This window comes from Parasteatoda tepidariorum, chromosome 6, assembly GCF_982258835.1.
Source record: "Parasteatoda tepidariorum strain Cologne lab strain chromosome 6, Ptep-v5.0, whole genome shotgun sequence".
In the NCBI taxonomy this organism is placed as follows: Eukaryota; Metazoa; Arthropoda; class Arachnida; order Araneae; family Theridiidae; genus Parasteatoda; species Parasteatoda tepidariorum.
Window position 1 is genome coordinate 85,154,156 of NC_141760.1, and position 24,087 is coordinate 85,178,242.

General features: G+C 29.1%; 1 protein-coding gene across 1 annotated transcript in view; it reads left to right on the top strand.

The window, feature by feature from the left end:
• Positions 1–24,087, top strand: part of LOC107443866 (uncharacterized) — a 243,719-nt gene that overhangs the window by 99,726 nt on the left and 119,906 nt on the right. Inside the window, exons 8-9 of the mRNA XM_016057873.4 lie at positions 4,508–4,765; positions 22,027–22,202. Of these exons, the coding sequence (XP_015913359.2) occupies positions 4,508–4,765; positions 22,027–22,202 (434 nt within the window). The remainder of the gene's footprint in view (positions 1–4,507; positions 4,766–22,026; positions 22,203–24,087) is intronic.

Sequence of the window (24,087 nt, forward strand, 5' to 3'; positions counted from 1 at the left end):
TTTTTCCTATAAGCCCAGCAAGTATCTTTGTAAAACTTAGTTTAAGGCTGTTTTTCGAAGGCTCTGTAGTCGCTTGAGATGATGTTTTTCAGTGTAAAGGTGGTGCACTCTGTACATTAGAAATCTATTTAATAGATTTTTCCTGTAAGCCCAGCAAGTGTCTTTGTAAAACTTAGTTTAAGGCTGTTTTTCGAAGGCTCTGTAGTCGCTTGAGATGATGTTTTTCAGTGTAAAGGCGGTGCAATCTGTACATTAGAAATCTATTTAATAGATTTTTCCTGTAAGCCCAGCAAGTATCTTTGTAAAACTTAGTTTAAGGCTGTTTTTCGAAGGCTCTGTAGTCGCTTGAGATGATGTTTTTCAGTGTAAAGGTGGTGCACTCTGTACATTAGAAATCTATTTAATAGATTTTTCCTGTAAGCCCAGCAAGTATCTTTGTAAAACTTAGTTTAAGGCTGTTTTTCGAAGGCTCTGTAGTCGCTTGAGATGATGTTTTTCAGTGTAAAGGTGGTGCACTCTGTACATTAGAAATCTATTTAATAGATTTTTCCTGTAAGCCCAGTTAGTATCTTTGTAAAACTTAGTTTAAGGCTGTTTCTCGAAGGCTCTGTAGTCGCTTGAGATGATGTTTTTCAGTGTAAAGGTGATGTACTCTGTACATTAGAAATCTGTTTAATAGATTTTTCCTGTAAGCCCAACAAGTAATTTTGTAAAACTTAGTTTAAGGCAGCGTTTCTCAACTTTTCAGTATTCGCGGCCCAGTTTTCAATCATAATTTTCATCGCGCCCCCCCCCCCTTACAGTAAAATGTATACAACAATAATGTATATTGAGTATTTTGAATTCTGTCTTTAAATTATTTTTAACTAACTGCCAAAACAAAAGTAAAATAAAAACCAGCAGCAATTGAGATTGTAGAAACTGTGTTTGGAGTTAATTTTTCAAAACAATTACAGTCCATACCTCTTTCAAATGATACTGTTGCTTGTCGAATTGGTGATGCAGCTGAAAATGTAATGTCAGCTTTTCTCGATGGTGCGTGACAAAATGTTTTCAATACGGTTTGACGTAGCAACAGATATTAATAAAGATGCTCATTTAATTGTCTATGTTTGATTTTGTGATAATATGTCAGTAGCAGAACTACTTTTCTGAAAATCCATAGAACTCAAAACATTAGCGCTAGCATTATTTACTATTTTAAATGATGTTATGAATGAGGCAAACATAGAATGCAAAAATTGCATCGGAATATGCACCGATGGTGCTCGTTCAATAGCCAGAAGGTTCGAAAGTATACATGCACTTGTAAAACAAAAATCGCCACAATGCGTCTGGACACATTGCATGATCCACAAAGAAGCTTTGGCTTCGAAAGAAATGCTGGTTTAAATATTGTGTTAACTACGGTTGTAACCGTTGCAAATTATATAAAAATGAGAACCCTAAGATCGAGAATCTTTTCCGCTCTTTGTAACGACATGGGTTCAGTACATTCAGAGTTACTATTTAAATGCTGGGCAAGATGTTTATCACGTGAGAAATTTTTGCAACGTGTTTATGAATTAGGAGAAGAAATCGCCATTTTCCTAAAAGAAGATAACAGAACGGAAACCGAGAATTTTCACTATTGTTTATTTGTGATGAAATTGAGCTACTTGATCGTCATATTTGAGAAATTAAATAACTTGAATCTTCAACTCCAAGGAGCAAATACACATATGTTGGATACGAGTGATAAAGTTAATGCTTTTTGTGGAAAATTTTAATTGTGGGGCAGAAATTTAAAGCAAAAAAATTTAACAATGTTTACAAATGTGGATAATTGTACTAAAACTTATAAGGCAGAAGAAGAACATGTAAAAGTTCTTTTTGTAACCATTGAAAATCACTTAGCCATGATGGCAAGGAATTTTAAAAAGTATTTTCCTGCTGACGACAAATTTATTGCAAGTTACGAGTGGGTTAGTAATCTCTTTCATAAGACTCCCGAAGGACTCTCAATTGATGAGGAAGAAAAATTCATAGACTTCACGACAAGTGGCAAAACCAAAATACAATTTAGTAATAAATCACTATTTGAAATTTGGGCAGGAGGATGATTTTTCTGCACTAAAAACAAGGGCATTTCGCATTCTATTACCATTTTAAACATCCTACCTTTGTGAAACTGTATTTTCTGCTGTGGCTTCTTTGAAGACAAAATATAGATCACGGCTAAACATAGAAACAAAACTGAGAGTGACTAACTATTTCTAATATTAAGCCTCACCTCAAAAAACTTTGCTCTGTAAGACAAGCCCAAGGAAGTCATTAAAAATTACTAATTTTTTTTAATTTTTTTTTTATGTTTTGATTAAGTAAGGTGTGTAAGCCAAAGGTGGCCAGTGTTTCTAACGTAGCCCACCCCCAAAGTAAAATTAAATTTATTTTGAACCATAAGATGTCCCTGCTGCATTGTAAATCTTGTATCTGAGGTGCACGAGGCTGAAATGTAAGATATTTCATTGAATGGCCTCCATTGTATGAAGTGATCTAAGTTTTTGCAGTTGTCGTTCTGATTTCCGGGTGAGAAGATATTGTAATTTATGTGTGTTTAAATTCTTAGAACTTTGAGTTAGGAAATGTTTTCCGAAAGTTTATTTCTTTTTCTTTAACCACATTACTTTAATTCAAATTAATCTATCAGATTAATAGTTTTAAGTCGCCAAGGTGGCCCGACACCGGTGCCACCTTGGGGACACGTGGGCCACCTTCGGAAACAAAGGGAAATCTATAAAAGAGTTAATTATAAATCATTACGTAGCATATTATTTCTCAAAAAGGAATGATTGAATTGAATGCCAATTGATTTATTTCATTTTAAGCAAATGTGGAACTTTGGTATTTTTTGAACTTTTATAATATTTTGATGTTCTCTGCACTTTAGTGGAGTTTGCGATATTTTGTTTCACGTTTTTTGTATTGTTTGCATTTTAAAGCAATTTTTCAGGCATTTTTTTTATTTTTGTGGTGATTATGAGTGTTTTTGTGGTCAATTCTGGTATTTTCTTGTAAATTTGAGTATTTTTATACTAGTTATGGGTTAGGTTAAATAACTCTATTATGGCTATTTAACTCGTGTTAGTTAATCCTTTGAAAAAATCAACTCAGAAATTCTTGATTAATTCTAATGAGTTAACTCAAGAGAATCTCTAGTGACTTCACACAAGAACTATTAATGTAAAATCAATAAACAAATCATACACTCTAAAAACAAATATCTTTTTTATAGTCTGGAAACTTGTTCCAACCAGCAAGCCTTTTTAAAAAGCGCTTGCCAGTCCAAATGCTTTTTCTGAAGATAATTTGAGTAAGTGAAAAAGTGATTTCTTCATCTGGCTCACCTTTGGAACCTGAGGGAAACCTTAGGCGCAGAAACTACAATTTTGAAATTGTACTATAAAATAAATGAAATTTTATTTTACAATTAAAAGTATACATGGTATATATTAGAAATAGGTGTAAGATATTACAGAAAAAATTCAGCCTCACAGACTTAATCTGAAAATTAGGAAAAATCCTCAAAGCAAAGCCACCCTTAGCGCCCCACCTTAAGTTTTGATTTAATAAGTTGTTTCACTTTAGTAAGTTATTAAATATGTCGAAATGTATTTTGTTTTCTATGTGTATGTGCGATTACCCTTCATCCAGTTAATCAACTTTTTAAATAATATTTTTTCTTGAATATTCTCGCGCCACCCCTCTAGTATGCTCGCGCCCCACAGGTTGAGAATCGCTGGTTTAAGGCTGTTTTTCGAAGGCTCTGTAGTCGCATGAAATGATGCTTTCTTGCAGATAATATGATGTTTTCATAACTACTGTGAGTTAGCAACAGAATAACTCATGACTGTTGGTCAAGTTTAGCCTATCCTTAGCCTGCACCCTCCTTTTTTGTACTGAAAATGGCGTAAAACGTCAATATAGGGAAAAGCCACAATTTTCAAGAAATGAAAAACTTTTGTGGACTAATTTTTTATTATCTAAAAAAAAATTATTTAGTGCTGATTTATCTGAGTTCATAAAAATGTGTAAAAATATGATTGAGTCACTGATTTTGATAATTTTCATCTAGGTTTAAAAATGTCGCCTAATTGGCGATTTTTAAATAAAGTTTGTTAACTTTTGAAATACTTCCGTTACTTGTTCGTTTTAAATATCAGATATTTCTTTATTGTAAGATAACATATACAGTTTAAAATTATAGCTTCACTTTTAAGTATGAGACACTAAAATTGGTGACTTTTTTTTCGTTGGTGAAAGAATTTTTAAAAATCATGTACAAACGAATTTGTACAAACAACTTTGGATGTAATTAATGTGTGATGTATACAGTTTCGTGGCATTTACGCTTAACGTGAAAACTAAATAGATAATACATTAGTTCTCCATTAAATATTTTTTTTCTTTGGCGAACATTACAAAGTTATACATTATACCTGTCTAAAGTTACTTAAATATTTTCTAGAGCCTCGAGGATTTTGCAATACAAGACTCATGAAGAAGATGAAGCTAACATTGATGGAGAAAATCTCTAGAGGAGAATCTATTGAAGATTGTCGCCAACAGTGTTATGAGACCGAAGAGTTCATATGTCGTTCAGCAACATACGATCCTAGATTTAGAAGCTGCGGTTTATCTCATCATACTAGAAAGTCTACACCAACAGAGTCTCTAGTTAGATCAGACATGAATGAATATTTAGAAATATCGACTTGTTTTGATGGTAAGTAGACATATTTGAACAAAATATTTGAAATTCTACTGCCTTATTATAAGAACTTAATATTACAAAATTACTTTAATTACTGTAAAAATTTAAAATAAAGGAAACACATTTTTAAAAGCAAAAATAACTATATTTCTTAAAGAAAAAAATAGCTTTAAATTTTTTTTCCACAAAAGAAGAAATGAAAGTTTTTTCATAATTTAGTTACTAAAAATAATGCTTTAATTAATTAGTAATTAGTAATTTAATTATTTTTTAAACTTAATTACTAGTTTGTGTTTTATTCAGGAAATAAAATATTATTTTTCAATGTTTTATTCAAAATTTCAAATGACGACTCCACTAAAGATTTTATGTACTAAGAAATAAAGAATTTGTTCACATACTTAAAATATATTCATATAAAATTGTGTCTGTGTGAGTGTGTCCTTTATAGGTTACTAAATCATCCAACCAAAAGTGATACAGATAGTTCGAAGCACGAGGAAGGTCGCTATCGACATTAAAACATTCTACGACAAACAGTTCGAGCGGGATGAGAGCGAAACGAAATTGAATTTTCTAATAGGTTAAGCGTTAGCCATTGTTTTAAATTTAACTATATACTATTCAATTTTTCAAATATATTAAAGATATCATCAGTGATATTTGCCACCTTGGACAAGGTTAAGGGCAGGAGAATTTTAGCAGTCTACTCTAAATATCAAGCTCAGCTGGACTATTTGGGTCTTTCTAAGGAAGATGCTTCTCTCCTTCTGGTTCTCGATCTTCTGAGGGTTAACTGTTTAATGAATCTTGCCTGACTTCGTCGGACAGTTGGTGGGGGAGCCACAACAACAACAGAAAAAACAATAATAATATGGTAGCAGTAGTGGATTACGTTACCAAATCAATATTTCTATTATCTTATACCACGAGTTTATTTTAGTAAGGAACATCTTCAGAGAGGCTATAATCTAGGTAAGGGGGAGAATATGTGAAATGTAAAGTTTATGTTAAGTTAAATAAAATAAACTTAATCTATGCTGACAAAATTTAACCACCTATATAATTTAATTATTGAGTATAAAATTTAACAAAAAAATGAACTAAAATTTTTTATAATCTTCCAAAATACGTGCACAAGAAACATTTCCCAATGGAATTCCCATTAAAATAAGAAAATCTGTGATGTGGCATGTCTTAAGTTTGAATGCCTGACCATTGATACTTGTTTATAATAATAGAAGCACAGGAAATATTTACACAATCGAATTTCCAATAAAATAAGAAATTCTGCCATGTGACATGCGTTCAACTTAAGTTTAAGTGCTTGAACGTTGAAATACTAGTTCAATAAACATTTTCCCAATAGAATTCCCATTAAAATAAGAAAGTCTAAGATGTGACAACCAATCAACTTCAGTTTAAATGCCTGACCATTATTCCGCTATTGATTGACTTTAATACGTATAGCAAACAAGAAAACAGAGCGCTCAAGCAAATAATCCTTCTCTTTTTTTTTTTACATTCAACATTCTCTTTTTAGTTCTTAAAAGCCAGTTACTAAAATCACAAATATGACACTAATCCTGACCTTAGATACAAGAACAAACTGATGGGTAAAACAGTGAAAACATAAAAAAAACTGAACAGGTATAAATCCGGAAGAAAAACTATTCTTTTTTTCTTGTAGTAGACTCTCTCTGGGAGTTTGCCGACGCTGTTCTACTATAGGCATTACTTCTTTTGCGCGGCTTAGCATTATTCTTTCTTTACTAAGATTAAAGTTAAGAAAAGAAAATTTAGAAGTGAAAATAAAAGTGTGAGGATCAAAAAATAAGAAAAGAAAAAAATCTACAGTACTTGGTATTTGTCAAGGGTCGTGGAAGTGGGGGGGGGGGGACTCTGCTGACTCTTCACCTTACGGCTAAGCTTCAAGGTACCAGAGAAAACACAACGAATCTGTCTAAAATAGAGAAGAATACAGCACTTTTCTCTATTTTTCTTTAGAAAGGAGTAAAAATCTCTATTCTTTTAGTTTTCTTTGACGGACACTTGTTAACCTACTGCGTATAGAGAATAAAAAAAGGAAGAATGATATTTTAGATCTTTTTGATCTTGATATTTTTGGAAGAGTTGGAACGTGATTTAAGCTGTTTTTTGAAAAAGTGCGTGATTTCAAAGTTTTAAGGAAACTTTGTAGTAAAAGACGTGTATTTTTTTTTCTTTCCGTTCCTACGAGAATTTCGTTGAAACAGAAACAAAAAGAGTAACTATTAGCTGTTCGCTTTTCTTACTGATCATTAGTGAAAACTGCGCTGTTTCATTTTATAGAAATTCTTTGTTTTAAAACTTGCTGACTTAGTTTTTTAAATTTCTTTTCAGTTTTACTTCAATTCTTTGTATAAAAACTAAAATGCAATGAAAGGTAACTCTCAACGTTTTAAACCAAAAAAGTGTTTAAAACATTGTTAATAATTTCATTTATATAAGTGGAAAATGTCTATTATAATTTTCTTATATTATCATTTCCTATCTGTCAATCAGCAAAATTCTAAAATGAAAATTTATATTATCCAAAATGCGAATTTATCTCCCCCAAAAACGAAATAGATTTAAACCTAGTACCATATTAAGTAAACTGAGTAATTCTTTCAACTGCACGTTATGAAGCAGGAGAATATTGAGATTAAGGCTCAACAATTTGGAAACAAATTATATTAACAATGTTGTCAGCAGTACTCTACAATCAACTTTGCTTTTCAGGCAAGATGATGACCATCGTTCTGGAACTGGGTGGGCCTCAAGCCATCACTGGGAATAAAACCCCATACCTTTACATCGATTTTAAACTGCGTACCATCACAGCTTGAAATATAAGATCTGTGTAGTGATGCAGATTTCTGTGCAAAAGTGCACTGTAAGAATTTTCATTCTAAAATCACGGAAAAGTAACCAGCAACAGTCTTTACATCAAATTAACCAAAAAATTTACGGTTTTGAACATTTTTTTATCTTTACGGTTCTTAAACCATTGGCAGCTATCATGGATTCTAAAAGTTAAGAATGAAATTTAACTGGACATTGGAGTTACGTCGTGGTTGAGTTGTGTTTTATCAAATGAATCGCGCAATGTGGTTTTATTAGTTTATCTAGATGTTTCACTTATCGTAAGTGAAGGGAAATATTACCAGCTTTATGGTGCTACTACTATGCGCGAGTGAAAGTATCGTATTCTAATAGTCCAGGGTTACAAATTAGTGAATGCAGGACACTGGAAACTGCTTAAGTGCTGAAGAAAATGAGTAAGTATTTTAGTGTCGACGTGGGATTCGAACCCTCGTTCTACCAGCCATGAACCCGAGATCAGCCCTCTGGGCTATGCTATGTACCCAGCTCCAAAGAGCTTATTGGCTTCATAATGGGAGCTTAATTGACGCAGATAGAATTCTGATTATTTAACCGTATCCGGTGAAGCACAATTAATAATTTGAATCTCATATTTTTAAGATTATTTAACAGTTTTGGTTGCATATGGTGAAATGACAATTAAATAAATGGTAAATTGAACATTATTCCCGAGAAATTTCTATCAGTGTGTTATAGTAAGTCGCCTCATTGCGTAAATAAGTTTAAAAAAGATCAATAATATGTCATATTATGGTTGCATAAAATTTTATTTATATTAAATTAATCTTACTTGTTTAATTTTTGATTTAATTTTTTTTAAATATTTTTTCAGTCACATTACTATTTCATTGCCTTGAAATAAAACTAGATAAAGATTAGAAAACATTATGAAATGTTACTACTTCTAATAACAAAGGTGCAAGAATAATAAACAAGCGGTAATTAAATAAAAGCGACGCAATATATTTTAATGATGTAGAAGCCTGTTTAAAAGATAGTATATGAAAGTCAATTATAAATTTAGCTTCTTTAAACGTATGACGTAAAAACAGCATGTAATTAACTAAATGATATGCGTGTAGTAAAAAGAAACAATTCTTCCGCTTCTTATGCTGATATTTTCTTCGCACGGTCAAATTATCTCTTGCCACTTATCATTCTCCTTACGTAATCGCGTGTTTGAAACAACTTAATGAATGGTTTGAAACAATTAAAATTACCTACACTCATCAATAACGTTTGAAGAATAATGATTAGCAAGTCTTTAAACGGAATTTGTGGTCTATAATTTGGTGAAAATCCGTGTTAGTAACCTAATCACCTTATCAAGTATTCGGATTACTGATCGATTAGCCATGGTAAAACTTTAAATGATATATATTCTCATTGAAATTGTTAACGCATCAATAAACCTCTAATATTCTGCCATTGTATTTAATGTGTATCCAATTTTATACTTGAAATAATATAGATAAAAAAAAAACTTTAATATTTCGTAATTTAAATAAGTTTAAAAACTAATTAATTAATCATTAATTTAAGTCGTATTTAAAATTATGTAATTATGATTGTTATGTCTGGGAAAGGTTGGGAATAATGTTATAATCGTACCTTGGAGTAGTGAAGTGTTGTTCTAAACTCCATAGTGGGACACCCCATTCCAGGAAGAGTTAGGAAATCTTATATGACAGCCATCACAATGACACACCATAATTTGCACTCCATTTACTTAGACAATTTTAAGATAAAGCGATATAAGCAAAAAGTTAAGTTAAAATTACCGATCTCTTGACTAAGAATTTGGATCACATTTTACAAATTGCAACCCTTTGTAGCATTGAAATTGGCTCTTAGTATGTCCTGATGTGATATTAGAATGGCCACTAGATAAAATTTCTTAACTCTCCAAGGATTGAAGTGATTAATTGGGGTGGATAGAGTATCCTACTACGAACCCGGAGGTCCTTGGTTCGAATCCTACAATCAGCCAACGAATATTTTTCTCATACATCTCTTCTTCCACACCACCTTTGAGACTATGCACTGTGCTCAAAAGGAATGTATGCTGTTTCAATTTTTAAATAAATGAGGTTTTTTTTCAAATTCGATTATTATTTGTTTCAAAGATATTTTGATACATTTCTGCTGAATTTTAAAAAATACTTTTTTACAGTGCACTGTCAGATATCATGTTTTATGAAGTTAGTTAAAAACTACTGATTAAAATTTTTATTTAATGCAATAATCTAAAAAAAAAAACTGAAAAGGACATCATTTTTATCATAAATCTAAGAAAGTGTATTAAAAAACAATAATCAATACAAATTTAGGAAATATAAAAATAATTTTTCTTTAATTTTACTGCTTCGTCATAAATTATTACAATCATTGCAAGTCTAAGTTTTTCCCCCTCCTTTTCTGGCATTAGGAAAAGTAACATGTCGCTTTTTAGTTCACAAAGAAGGCAAAACAAAGAGTTGCATTGCGATAAGTCATTTTTTTATCCAAAGAAATCCAGGACAGAAAAAAATAAAAAAACAACTTAATAATATCTAGTAGGGAAAAAGAAACTCTCATCTCTATTTATATGGAACTTTAATGAAGATCTTCCTTCATTTTATTTCATTTTTTTTACATTAATGTCTGCTATGTCCAATGTAACTACGTTTCATTTAAATGTAATAGTATAACTATGTCCAGATTATATTTTATATTTTCTAAACTACTACGAATAAAACGAATTACACATTAAATTAAACTTTCCGCACATTAATGCGTTTTCGGGTCGTTTACAGCATAAGGTGGTCCTTTACAATACAATCTTGGCTACTGACTTAGGATTTGTTTTAAGTAGTTAGCTTTAAACTATTTATTAAAAATGTATTTAAAGGAATAATTTATAAACAAATTTGAAAAGACTGAAAAAACCATTTTAATTATCAATCTAAGAAAGTGAATTAAAAACACTAACCAATGCAAACTTAGGAAATATAAAAATAATTTATCTTTATTTTTACTACTTCGTCATGAATTATTACAATCAATGCAAGTCTAAGCTCTTTCTCCTCTTCTGGCATAATGAAACGTAACATTTCTCTTTTTCGTTAACAAAAAAGCGAAACGGAGAGTTGCATAGCAATAAGTCACTGTTTTTTAACTAAAGAAATTCAGGACTGAAAAAAATTAAAAATAACTTAATAATATCTAGTAGGAAGAAAAAAATTCGCATCTCTATTTATATGGTCCTTTATTGAAGATCTTCCTGCATTTATTTTTTATTTTTCCTTCATTAAGGTCTACAATGTTCAATGTAACAATATAACTACGTCCAGATTGCATTTTGTTCTATTTTCTGAGCTACTGTCAATAAAGCGAATTACACTTAAAACTTTTAAAACTTTTATGCGTTTTTGTGTCTCTTACAGTACGAGATGGTCCTTTACAATACAATTTTGACAAATTTGTTTTAAGTAGTCAGCTTTTAACTATTTACTAAAAAAATTACTTAATACAATATTTCATAAAAAAAAAATTTAAAGCACAGAAAGAGCCATTTTAATTATAAATCTAAGACAGTGTATTAAAAAACACTGATCAATACAAACTTAGAAAATATGAAGATAATTTTTCTTTACTTTTACTGCTTCGTCATAAATTATTACAATCAATGCAAGACTAAGTTCTTTCTCCTCTTCTGGCATAATGAAAAGTAACATTTCTCTTTTTCGTTAACAAAGAAAGCGAAACAAGAGTTGACAGTTGCATAGCGATAAGTCACTTTTTTTGAGCGAAAGAAAACCAAGTCAGAAAAAAAATTAAAATAACTTAATAATATCTAGTCGAAAAAAAGAAACTCGCATCCCTATTTAAATGGCACTTTAATGAAGATCCTACTTCATTTTCTTTTCTTTTTCTTTCTTTTTCTAATTGTAATTCTACCGAAATCTTAACACAAGGTAGGAACAATGATTCCGCTCTGTTCACAAGGAAGTTTTTTCTATGTTTTTTTTATTTTTTCATTCTTCAATATTTATTCTTCTGGGATTTTTTTGTTTCTTTTGTAAGGACAGCGCTTAATCTTAAGGGATTTTAAGCCCAATTCGATATCAAAAATGAAACATTTTTAAAAAAGGATATTGCTTAAAATTTTATTTTTAAGACTGAAAAAAGAGCTTTGGAAAAGAAAAATTGTTTTATGTTAAGCAAAATTTTAAAATATTTTATGCTTATTTTTCGTATTTTAATACTTAAAAATGTGGTTAACGTTTATTAAAGCGAAAATCAAATATTTTTAATTAAGTCCTCAATGGATAATTTTACTTGATAAAATGAATATAATTAGATAATTTTCCTTAACTGACAGAGAAAAGTATTTTTAAAATAGTTTACAGAAAATTCATTTAAAAAACTAATAAAAATAAATGCTTGCTAAGTTATTTTAATTTAAACCACCACAAAGAAGAACAAAGCTCTAAAAATAAAAATTATTTTTTATCGTCGATATTACATTTAGTGAAATTAAGTCGTTTTATTATCGTTCACCTCTATGATTTTTTATTTTTTATTGTAAAGATTCCTCCAAAACAAGATTCCATAATATGTCTTAAATAATTCTGATTGTAAAATAAAATTTATAATATTTAACTTAAATAAGGCCGATTGTATACCAAAATGACAGCTATTAACTTAAGAATTCTGATTGCAGATCGAAAATTATAAAAATTATCTCAGATTTGATACCACATTTCAACATAACATGTGAAATAAAAGATGGTTGAAAGTGAAAGCGATTTAATATGTTTACAAAAATTTTCGATCGGATTGAAATTAAAAGAAGCTTTGGGCATTGAAATTATTCGAAAACATTTTGAAAGAAATAGTATAAATTATTTAAAATTAGATTATTGTGATTTTTTTAAAAAGAGTTTAACTTTTCTTATGCGGATAAAAAAACTCTCGTAAAATTAAATTTAATTGTGTAGTACAGACAATTCTGTACTAAAACGTAATTCTGTACTAAACGTAAAAAAAAAACATAATTTAGGTAGATAAAAAAATATATACCGTATTGAAACCATTCATTTGGTAATTTTTCCGTTCATGAGGTATCAGTTTACTGGATATTCTGGTTTTCAAAAAGAATAGTCCTTATTACCACACATTTAGTAAAAGATACAAAACTGAGAAGTTTGGTAACATAAAATTACCAAATTTTATCACTTATTATAAAGACATATTTTATTGCTAATTTTACCAAAATTATTGTCAAAGGATTATGAAAAAAAAAATTCCGAACTTTTTAGAGTTTCCATAGAGCCAGAAACACTGTAGGTAATTTTGATTATACTGTTTTGCTCAGTGTAGTTTGAGTTCTACTAGTCAAATAATTGTATCAGAATAAAAATAATTGTATCAGAATTGTAGTTGTATCAGAATAAAAATTAGAAAAATAAAATGCAAAAGATAGAAAGAAGTAATTTATTTTATCATTCTACCCATCCAGATTGAGCACTATTTTTTATCTTTCACTATTTTTTGTTGTTTTGAATTTCCCAATGAAGTGCTTGATTACTAAGCATTCAATTTATAACTAAATAAACATTTTACAAGAACAAAAATGTTCGTAACAACGAATAAATTCATCGAAGCATAAACACATCCGTGATCCTTAAATGTCACAGATTCGATGACACATTTTAACATTACGTGTGAAATACAAATGTCTGAAATTGCGAACGTTTTTCAATGTTTACAGTGATCTTCAAGCGATGCAAAAATAAAAGAAGTTTTAAGCGTCTAAAATATTTCAGATCGTTGAGAATAGAAATTCCGTCATTTGTGCGAAGACATGAGGGTGCGCTTGCTACCATACGCTGTAGATGCAAGAATTCATCCGTGAAACAACAACCGGCGCAGACAATATACGCACCAGGACGCACGAAATCTGTCAAACTGCTTGCACTTTTTTTTTTCGATTTTTTTTTTTTCAAAAAAAAAAACATTCTCGCCTCTTACAAACATTTTTTTCCTGATTTAGATGAGTTTAAAAAAGAAGAAAAAATATAGTATTTGTTGCGGAGCAGACGAAAGGAAAGAGATGAAAAAAGGAAGGAAAAAAAATTGTCTGTATAAGATGAGCAGCAGTATTGATTTATCTTTTCTGTGTTCTTGCTTTTTTCTTTTTCACGCTCCGAAAGATTTCATTGAAAAACCTTCTCCTGACAGAACTTTTTCTTCATCGCCCTGGGGACCGATTATGTGCGATCTAAACAATAAATTCAGTTCTGCCCTGTTTTGATTTCAAGAGATGAGATATTTCGGAAATAGATATCTCACGGATATGCCTCTTCTGGGTCTGGAGTATTTGACATTAAGTGGGGGATGCGAGGGAGATAATTCGAATGTTCGTGAGACGAATGTCTTTTGCTATCAAAACAATGGAATAAAATGAAATACGAAGAAATACTATTGCAAAGTATTTAATGCCTGTTTCCAATTATTTGTTTTCTATTTTTCAATTTAATGGGGCAGTTGATATTTATAGGACAACAATGAACTTTTTTTTCATTTATAATATAACAAGGAACATTTTTTTATATTTTTAATATTTTGTTACATTCTATGACGTAAATATTTTTGTATGTATAGGTACTAAGAAAAATTTCTTAATAAAAGCAATGAGAATTTCAAGACATACTAATTAATCCAAATATTTTATTCACTTATTTGAAAATGTCTCTTGTACAACATTTCTTTTAAAAAATTATGATTTCTAAATTTTTCTCCTAAATAAAGTCCAAAACAATGCTAAGTGAAATAATGTCAACAACACATGTAATTTAAAGTACTAATAATTTAAAACTAACATTTCCTGTAAATTTTCATGAAAATTTTATTTTTTATTTGCATAAACGTATATTTTTAACCAATAAGTAGCATCATTTCTTCTAAACATTACTTGTGACAACATTTAAAAAAAAATTAAAATTGAGAAAGGGATTTTTTAAACAAATACAATTTAAAATGTATTTTAATTACTATTTTCGTAACTTTTATTATTTTTAAGACTTTGTACATTATATCTAGCATCAAAAACGAAAAGAGAATTGAAACCATTTTAAAAGTCCACTGAACCCTTGAAAGAATTTATTCATTGAAATATTGTTGAAATTTCAATAAAATCGATGCTCAGATTACCAACTTTATAGAAAATGTAGCACTATTTTAAGTGTATAAAAGATGATGATTACCCCAGGTTGTCCTCCAAACACCACCATATTCTCGAACACAAACTGTTTTAAGTTTCGTTTTTGAAACAATTCGAAGAATAAAAGATTTGATTGATAACAGATTAGATAGATAGGAGAATAAAAGATTAGATTGGTTGCTGTAATGATTAATGATATTCTAAATAACCCCTATTCAACGCAAAACAATTGTAATTTAACATGGTTATATACTACTTTGCAATGTTGCACAGTAAATTATTTCTACATTAAACTTCCTGCAATTGAATGGCACGATAACCGGAAATTTTGAAAATCTAAACAATAATTCTTTTTTTATATTTGAAGTGTTTGAATCAAAATAGTCAATGTAATATAAGAATTCACCATTTTCTACGAAGATATAAATGAATAAAAAAGAAAGAAAAATTATTACTATATGCGGTTATAGTTTCACTAGGCGGAGTGTAGAACAAACAATATATCGTGGGGCATAACATCGAGTGAGTCAAAATATATTGTAGAGCAGAATCTCATGCAGTTAAATTGTCATGGGACAGAATACCATTTGATAGAAGTGTTATGGAACTGAATTTTGGGCAAACGAAATATAATGGAGCAGAAGTTACAGTAGCGTTTCGTACACTAGCAATTTTGTTAAGATACAAACTTTTATGTATTTAATCCGTTTATTTACATGCGATGTACTTATTTACTACACCAGTCGTCTTTGGTGCCTATTTTGACCAGTTGGGTGGCATTTAAATCATATTTTTATGCATATTTTATGTACTTGTTTCTCTTTAAAAGAATGATGTTCATGTTGATTAGTCCTATCCCCGTATTTAAAGTTTTAAATATACTACTTTAAAAACAGTTATGAAGCACCTGTATTTATATGCATGAATGATGATCATACTTTAACCATACCCGAAGATTCTTTGATAACATAAACAATCCAAAGCATGTTATGGCAAAAAAAGCACGTGATTTATTGCTAGAACTAACTAATTATTTATTAAAAAAATTATTTTAAGTAGTTTAAATCTTATCAATGTACTTAGTTTGATAAGTAATATTCATAATGATAGTTAACTAACCTTAATTTAAAATCCAATAGCTGTCTTACCACAAACAAAAAAAAAGTTTTTAATATAAATTTAGCTTCATAATCTGCTTGGAATTCTGAAGTGTGCTCTTTCGCAATACTATTCAAAATTGCTGCAACCTTAATATAGTGAAAAGTTTAAACTTATTATTGTATTTCTTAGACTTTATTACACAATATTACGGTTAAATTTGAACGAAAATATGATTCTATTTAGCATCTTATTAAGGTTGTAGGAAATTTACATTATATTATGTTTCAAAGCGCAGGCATTACGAGCTCCTAAAGCATTCCTTTGCATTTCATTTGTTTAAATATAATTGTTTAAAAGAATGCCAGGATATTTTTAACCCGTCTATGGTACAATCTGAAACGGAGCTAGATGCTTGGAAATGGTTGCGTGGTGATATAATATGCATATTAATATAAGACTATGAAATATGTATTAGAATACAAATTAGTTCTAAGTATACTATTTCATTCTATTCTACAAATGTAACCTAAGCTCCTCACAGAATTTAAATGTTTAACCTTTTTATCAACACATCTAGTGTAGATTGCAGAATAAGTCCCAACAAGGATTCCAAAGATGAGTGTTTTACTTTTACACGAAGATAATTTAGCTAATTTAAGACACTGTAAAGAAGCTCATATTTTCAAAACGTTATAAAATCTTGCTGAAATGGTTTTTCCTTTTTGAAGATTGATTTTTAAAGAAATAATTAAACAAATAAAAGACGTATATAAAACAACTACTGAAATTATTACAATATTGATACTAGTTACAAATTAGGTTTGTTCCTAAAATACAACATAACTTTAAGTTGCGAAAAGAGTTTATAATTTTTAATCACACTTTTTTATAATTGCACTTAAAAAGTCATCTGACATTTAGAGAAGTTTTTAATATTCAATGTATAGCATTGTCATTCATCAGACCTGCGTTATTATCGATCTGCAGATGAATTAAAAATAAAATTTTGTTAAACTATCATAAAGGTAATTGCTCAAAATTTTAAGAATCTGACGAAGGGATATCGGCCAACAAAACTTTAACAACAGTAGAAAAATGGTTCTCTTGATTTTTCACTTTCATGCGCATTCTCTAGATTATTTTATTCTAGAAGATTCTTCAATTCAACATGCCGTAAAATACCTACCATTACCTCTCTGACACTGCAAAAGAAAAGAATTCTTAACACTGGTGTAAAAGGATGTCTGAAAGCTTAGGCGAAGAAAAGGGAGTCAATTTTAACATTCGAATCGTCTATCTTCGAACGTCAGAGGCGACAATCTTAGAATGTAAGAAAAGACCGCCTCTGCCAGGACATACCTCTTGGTCTGGCAGAACGATGACAGTCCATTAATAAGAGTGTCCCAAGTAATCGACGTTTTCTAAGAAAAGACGTTGAGACACGCTGGAATACTTTCTTTGGAAAAAGTTATGTCGTCCACTAGCGAAGTTTATCTCAGTTTTCAGTACCATATCAGTCATTCTGTGGCCGATTAATTGTTCAGGTCTCTGAGTTTGATGGTACAGACTCTGGAGTCCAGAGAGCCTCTCAGGTAAACCGCAGCAAAAGTGTTGACGTCTTTTGTGTTTTATTGTTCGTCTAACTATTTGAAACATGTGGCAGAAACTATGAACAGAATTTTGGAAGAATTTTCTGCTGACTTGGAGAAGATAGATGTTAAAAAGTTTAGTAAATTTTTCTTCTAAATTCATACAGATACCTAGTGGGAATCTTGTAATAAAGTTAAATTTTTTTCTGTGACAAATTCAATGGATTTAATTTTTAGTTTTATATTTTGCAAAAAAATATAATGCTATTATAGTTTTCCACAAATTTATTCTAAGAACATGCTGCTAGAGAATTTTACCGTTAATAGCAAACTAATTATTTTTATTGAAGAATAATTTACATCAACATGGTTGCAAGTGTACATAACTGAAATGATTCTGGAATTGACGTTCAACATAAATGAATTTTGTTTCAAAATGTGTGATGCAACTCCTAACACTTTTTTGACAATTTTACTCAAAACAATGTGATGTCATCATCTGTTATTTTGTAATTTAATATAGAAATAAAGTAAAACATCTAAAAAAGCTCCCATTAATTTTATTTATGATGAATAAAATGAAATTAAACTTAAGAATATTCTATATCACCCTAGATCTCATAAATTGAAGTAAATAATGAGAGTGCAATGACGAGTTAACTCGTCACCGATCAACAATGAGTTAAGAAAGTTTAGATAATTTATCATTTACTTTTCACCCCGACGACCCTAAGAATTATTGTCTATGTAAATTTATTATATTCCATTTCTCATTAAAATCAACGGAATATGAAAAAAAAGTAATTTGATTTTATGTAGAAGAACTTTATCAAAAGGAAAGAAAACTTTAAGATCACTTTCGGTTAATATTGAACTCAAAATATTAAGTTTTTCTTATATATTAGCTGTCGAAGTTCTAGCTGTTAAAATCTTGGTAGAAAATAAATACAGTTTCCGTTTTTTAAATGTATAATTATATGCCGGCTGCTTCCAAAATGATCCCAGGCCTTTAAAAAAACTACGCTTTTCTGCTGCTTGCTTAGTATACAAGACCAAGTTTTCAAGCCAAATTTTAAAATCATAAAAAGTTAGACAAAAGATGGCGCCACTGACTAGCTGCTTGTCTTCTCACTGCGTTATTGCAAATGGTGTTAATTTACTTATTTATGATGAAAAATGTTGTTTGAAAGTTTTTACCAAACAGCCTAGCCATCTGTTGACAAATCTGGTAACGAATGTTTGAACTAGTCGTGAATCAATTTTCTTCTTTCATAAGCAAAATGCAATTAACCGAACCGAGTTTTTTGCTTCGATTTTTCATCAGATGTTTTATGAAATGAAACGCACATTAAATAAGATGGGTTTTAAAAATGAAACAAAAGTTATTTAGAGTACTTAAATTTGATCAACATTGTTTTTTTGAAGTAAAAACTAATATTATAATGTATATCACTGATATTGGAAAAGGTTAGACAAAATGTCATATACAAAATACAGAATATTGCAAACTAAAGTGGGAAGAAAGATTAAAAAAGTAAAATATTTTTTAATTATATTTTCCAATTAGGATAAGTTCATGAAATTTAGCAGAATTAATTTTAGGTTTAGGCTTCTAATCTGTGCTCCTTCTTTTTATTGAGATAAAAGTTTTTTATCCTGGGAAAATAATGTCTGCCGAATTTAGTATAATATTCTTTAGCTTTCTTTCAGAAAAAATTAAAATATGATTAAATAATTTATTTTAAGCATCATTAAAATTCTTATTTTTAAATCCCCTGTATTTTCCTGCATTAACATAAGAAAAAAAAATTCACATTGTCTTTAAAACTCATTCATTATCAGTAAGAAGTTTTTTTATTTTACAATTTAATAAGCTTGACTTGAGAGTTAAAAATGTTTTACCACATTTAAATACATTAATTCTACTTCCTCTAACAACATAAATTTTTAAGTTAATTTATCATAAATTCAATATGCTAGACTGGAATGTTTAAAAAAATTATACCACATCAAAACACATCATCGTCATCACAATTTTAATTCTATTTCATTTTTCAAATTAAATTATTATTTTTCGTTATTTTTTTGATTATATTCTTTGTAATTACTTTTCAACAATAAAATTGATTGACAACTTCCCGTTATAGCTGTAACTTTATTATGTTTAATTTTCGTGTCTTTCACAAAACTTTCGCGAGATAAAAAGAAAAACTGAAAAAAAGAAAATAATTTTGAAAAGATAATTTATGTGCCAGGAGAACTAATTTCCGCTACTGCTACAGTTTTATTATTATATTTTTTTTATATCAGAAAAAAAAAATTCAATAAGTTTTTACGGAAGCAAAAGCAACTTCTCAAATCCTTCCACACTATTAAAGAAAACTTCTATCAAGAGAGAAAAATCGAAAAAGAAATAGAGGAAAAATCTAAATTAGTTTTTTTTTTTCGTTTTAAGAGGAGCTGCGATGCTGAAATGTTTGATTAAAAACTTTAAAGGACTAACTGTAGGTAGCTTTAGGCATTAGCATATCAATTGCAGAACTCTGATGGTGAAGACTATTTTTCTAGGGAATTTCGAGCAGGGAAAACAGGATAAATATTTGGTTTGAAGGGAAACTTTTTAGAATTTTCCCCTTTTTTCATATATAAATGGAGAGTTATGGAAGTGTTAGATGTGATTGTGGTTTTCAAAGATTTCTCGACATTAAAAAAAAAAAAAAAAAAAAAAAACTCAGATAAATAAAAATTTCAGTGCAAGACTGTTTCATTTTTTACTACTATCAATAAAAATGTAGATTTCAATGAAACATATTTTATAAACTTTCTTGCGTTGAAAAACAGGGATTTTTTCCATTTAATGTAGCGTATTTCTTTTTATTATTTATTTATATTTTTATTATCATATAGATTTTATTGGCAATACATAATTAATCGAGTTTTGTTAATACTGAACAGAGCAAAAATGCTTATTTATAGATTTTAGAAGCCAGAAATCAAATATAAAAATACCAAATATATTATTTTTGAGATATTTATAAGCCTCTAATTTAGTTTTAATTAATTAATCTTAATTAATCTTGTTTTAATTAATCTTCAATAAATTTATCTAAAATTCTTTTTAAAATTATTTATCTACATGAATTACTAAATTTTTTTAAACAAAGCACAAATAATAATTTAAGCATTGGATTCAACTGTAGGTAATAACAAATTCAAATTTGTCGATAAATAAATAGAATTTATTATACTTGTTCTATTACTAGATACTTCGAGTCAGGGTAAAACGAATAATACTCTTAAAATAATTTTGAAATATTTTTAATGTGTGCAATACAAACATCTTTTTTTCCTCTAAAATACCGTAAATTCACTTTTTCTTTAAATTGAAATAATAACTAACACTAAAAGTTTTTTAACTGGCTAAAGCAAAAAGAATAGACCATTGTGTCATATTTAAAGATTATATAATAGTTTTTCTTTCTTAAAATATTTCTTTTTACTTTTTAGTTTTTCGTTGCAACTCACGGCGAAAAAATTCTACTAAAATTTCCATACTGCATAGTTATTACATTTCTGACAAACATAATTGCAATTCTGGTTAATAAAACCAAAATAGGCGGTATTTGAACCTTGCATTTGATAATTTTTCCCTCCCTATGATAATTCTGGTGCCAAAAATTTTGGTATTTAAATTCAAGTTCTTATTACCACACTTTTAGTAAAAAAATACAGAGCTGTAAAGTAAATTTAACCGATTAAATGTTTCTTATCCCATGCTCTAAGGTATCATGGTAAAATTATAACATTTTAGTTTTAAAACATTTACCAAGTTTTATCGTACATTATAAAAACATTACGTATATAATAATACTTTTACCAAAATCATTACTGAAGCGCAGCTGTAAAAATCGATGAAGTTTTGGCATTCCTAGAGCCAGAAGCACTATAAATTTTATCACATTCTGGTAGTTTTGATTATATCTTTTTTCTTAGTTCATGCGATATTTATGCACTATTTTCCTAAAATAAAAAAAAAATCCATTATATATAAAGAATACTCTTAATATTCGCTTTTAATTTACGTCCTTTACGTTTCATTACTTACGAGATAATAAAGCTAATTTCGAATTCATGTAGTGCTCATTGCCATATTACTGTATTACTATCAAGCATCCAGTAATTAGCTTTGTACTAAAGGGTACTTGTTATTAACTATATTTCGTAACGTTAGAAGCTAATTATTATATTAGATTGCTTACCAGTAAATGACATATAAGATTATATATGGTTATAGCCATAGTCAATTATTTTCGCCATTCTGCATTGCAAATTTAAGAAATCTCACGGATTAAATAATTTGGCTTTCAGGTTATAGATTTATTTTGCATCTGCACGTTCAAAAAATAATTGTGAGCCATTATGATATATTTTACATTTCTCTTATGTCTCATAAATGTGTCATTTTTCAGTGTCCGTGGATTGCAAGCAAGATCGTATGCTGGCTCACATTCAGACAAATGCTCTATTTAAAGGAAAAGTCTACGCAAAAGGAAAACCAATGACTTGTGCAACCGATATTGATAACAGCTTGGAGTTTACCTTACCGATATCATTACAAAATGCGGACTGTGGAACTGTTTCAGAGGTAAGAGCAGTACGATTAACTGATATTACCTACTGTGATATATTATTTGTCTAACAAAGTTTACTTAACTTGGAATTAACCTTACCATTGTTATTAAAAAATGCTATTTGTGGAACTGTTTCAGAGGTGGGGATAATACTATTAACTGATATAATCTTCACTGATATACTATTTGTCTAACTAAGTACTTAACTTGGAATTAACCATACCATTGTTACAAAAAAAATGCTGTTCGAGGAACTGTTTCAGAGGAAAGAGCAATACGATTAACTGATTTAATTCTCGCTGGCATATAATTTATCTAATTTCGTACTTACCTTGGAATTAACTTTACCATTGTTATTAAAAAATGCTATTTATGGAACTGTTTCAGAGCTAGGAGCAATACGAATAACTTATATTGTCTACGCTTGCATATTATTTGTCTAACAACCTACTTAGCTTTGAGTTAACTTGATATAATCTTCAATTTATATAATCTTAACCAATCTTGATGTAATCTTTAACGACAAGGTATTTATCTTATAAATACTTCACTTGCAATTACCTTTACCATAGTCAGTACAAAATGCTGATTGTAGAACTGTTTCAAAAGGAGATATAATACGATCAATTTGTGCTATCTTCTAGGATTTGGTATTTAGCTAATTTAGATATTCAGCTTGGAATTAGCTTTACAGTTATCATTGGATTATGAGGCATGTGGTACTTATACAGAAATAAGAACGAGCGATTTATACAATCTTTTATGATTTTGATATTTACTTTACCCTGTTTATTAGTTTCCCACTGCCTTAACAATATTATTTAAAAAACTAAATATAGATCTTTGTACTATCTTAGGATTTATTTATCAAAAAATTAAGCCCTTTTCATTTCAATTTTTATTCAATTCGTAATTTTTGTGAGCAATAAATATAGTAAAGATACTATTTAATTTAACATTTGAAAAAATTTCTATAATATACATTTTAACTTGCACTTTATACCCAAGTTAAACCATTTTAATTGTATATATATATATATATATATATATATATATATATATATATATATATATATATATATATATATATATATATATATATATATATATATATATATATATATATATATATATATATATATATATATATATATATATATATATATATATATATATATACAGGGTCTTTATAATTAAAGTTCCACTTTGAAATGGCTATAAAAATAAAACTACCCGACCAAATGTCATCAAACATGGTAAATGTCTATAAGAGGTCATGGAATTTTAGGTCACGCAAAAAAAAAAAAAAAAAAAAAAAAAAAAAACAGTTCAAAAATTCACCTCCAGCGGAGAATGGTGCTGTATGCAATAGTGTTAAACAAATGTGAAATATGCAAATTTGTTTTACATGTCTTTTACCGTAAATTTGCCGTAAACCTTGCGGTGTCATTGGACCTCGGCGTTTTCCTCTTACAGTACGGAACTTTCGCAAAGCCCTCCGTTCATTGCTGTCGCATTCATAGTAACATTTCACGAGCAAAGCACGGTCTTGCATGGTAACAGACATTGTCGACTCAGAACACTGACAGCTTAGACAAGGCACCTCACTTTTATAACTGCAAAGTCACATGACGTGTAAAACAAATTTGCATATTTCACATTTGTTTAACACTATTGCATACAACGCCATTCTCCGCTAGAGGTGAATTTTTGAACTTTTTTTTTTTTTTGCGGGAACTAAAATCTTATGATCTTTTATAGACATTTACCAAGTTTGATGACATTTGGTCGGGTAATTTTATTTTTATAGCCATTTCAAAGTGGAACTTTAAATATAAAGACCCTGTATATATATATATATATATAAATTGAACCCTTTTTGGGGAGTATACTGTTTCT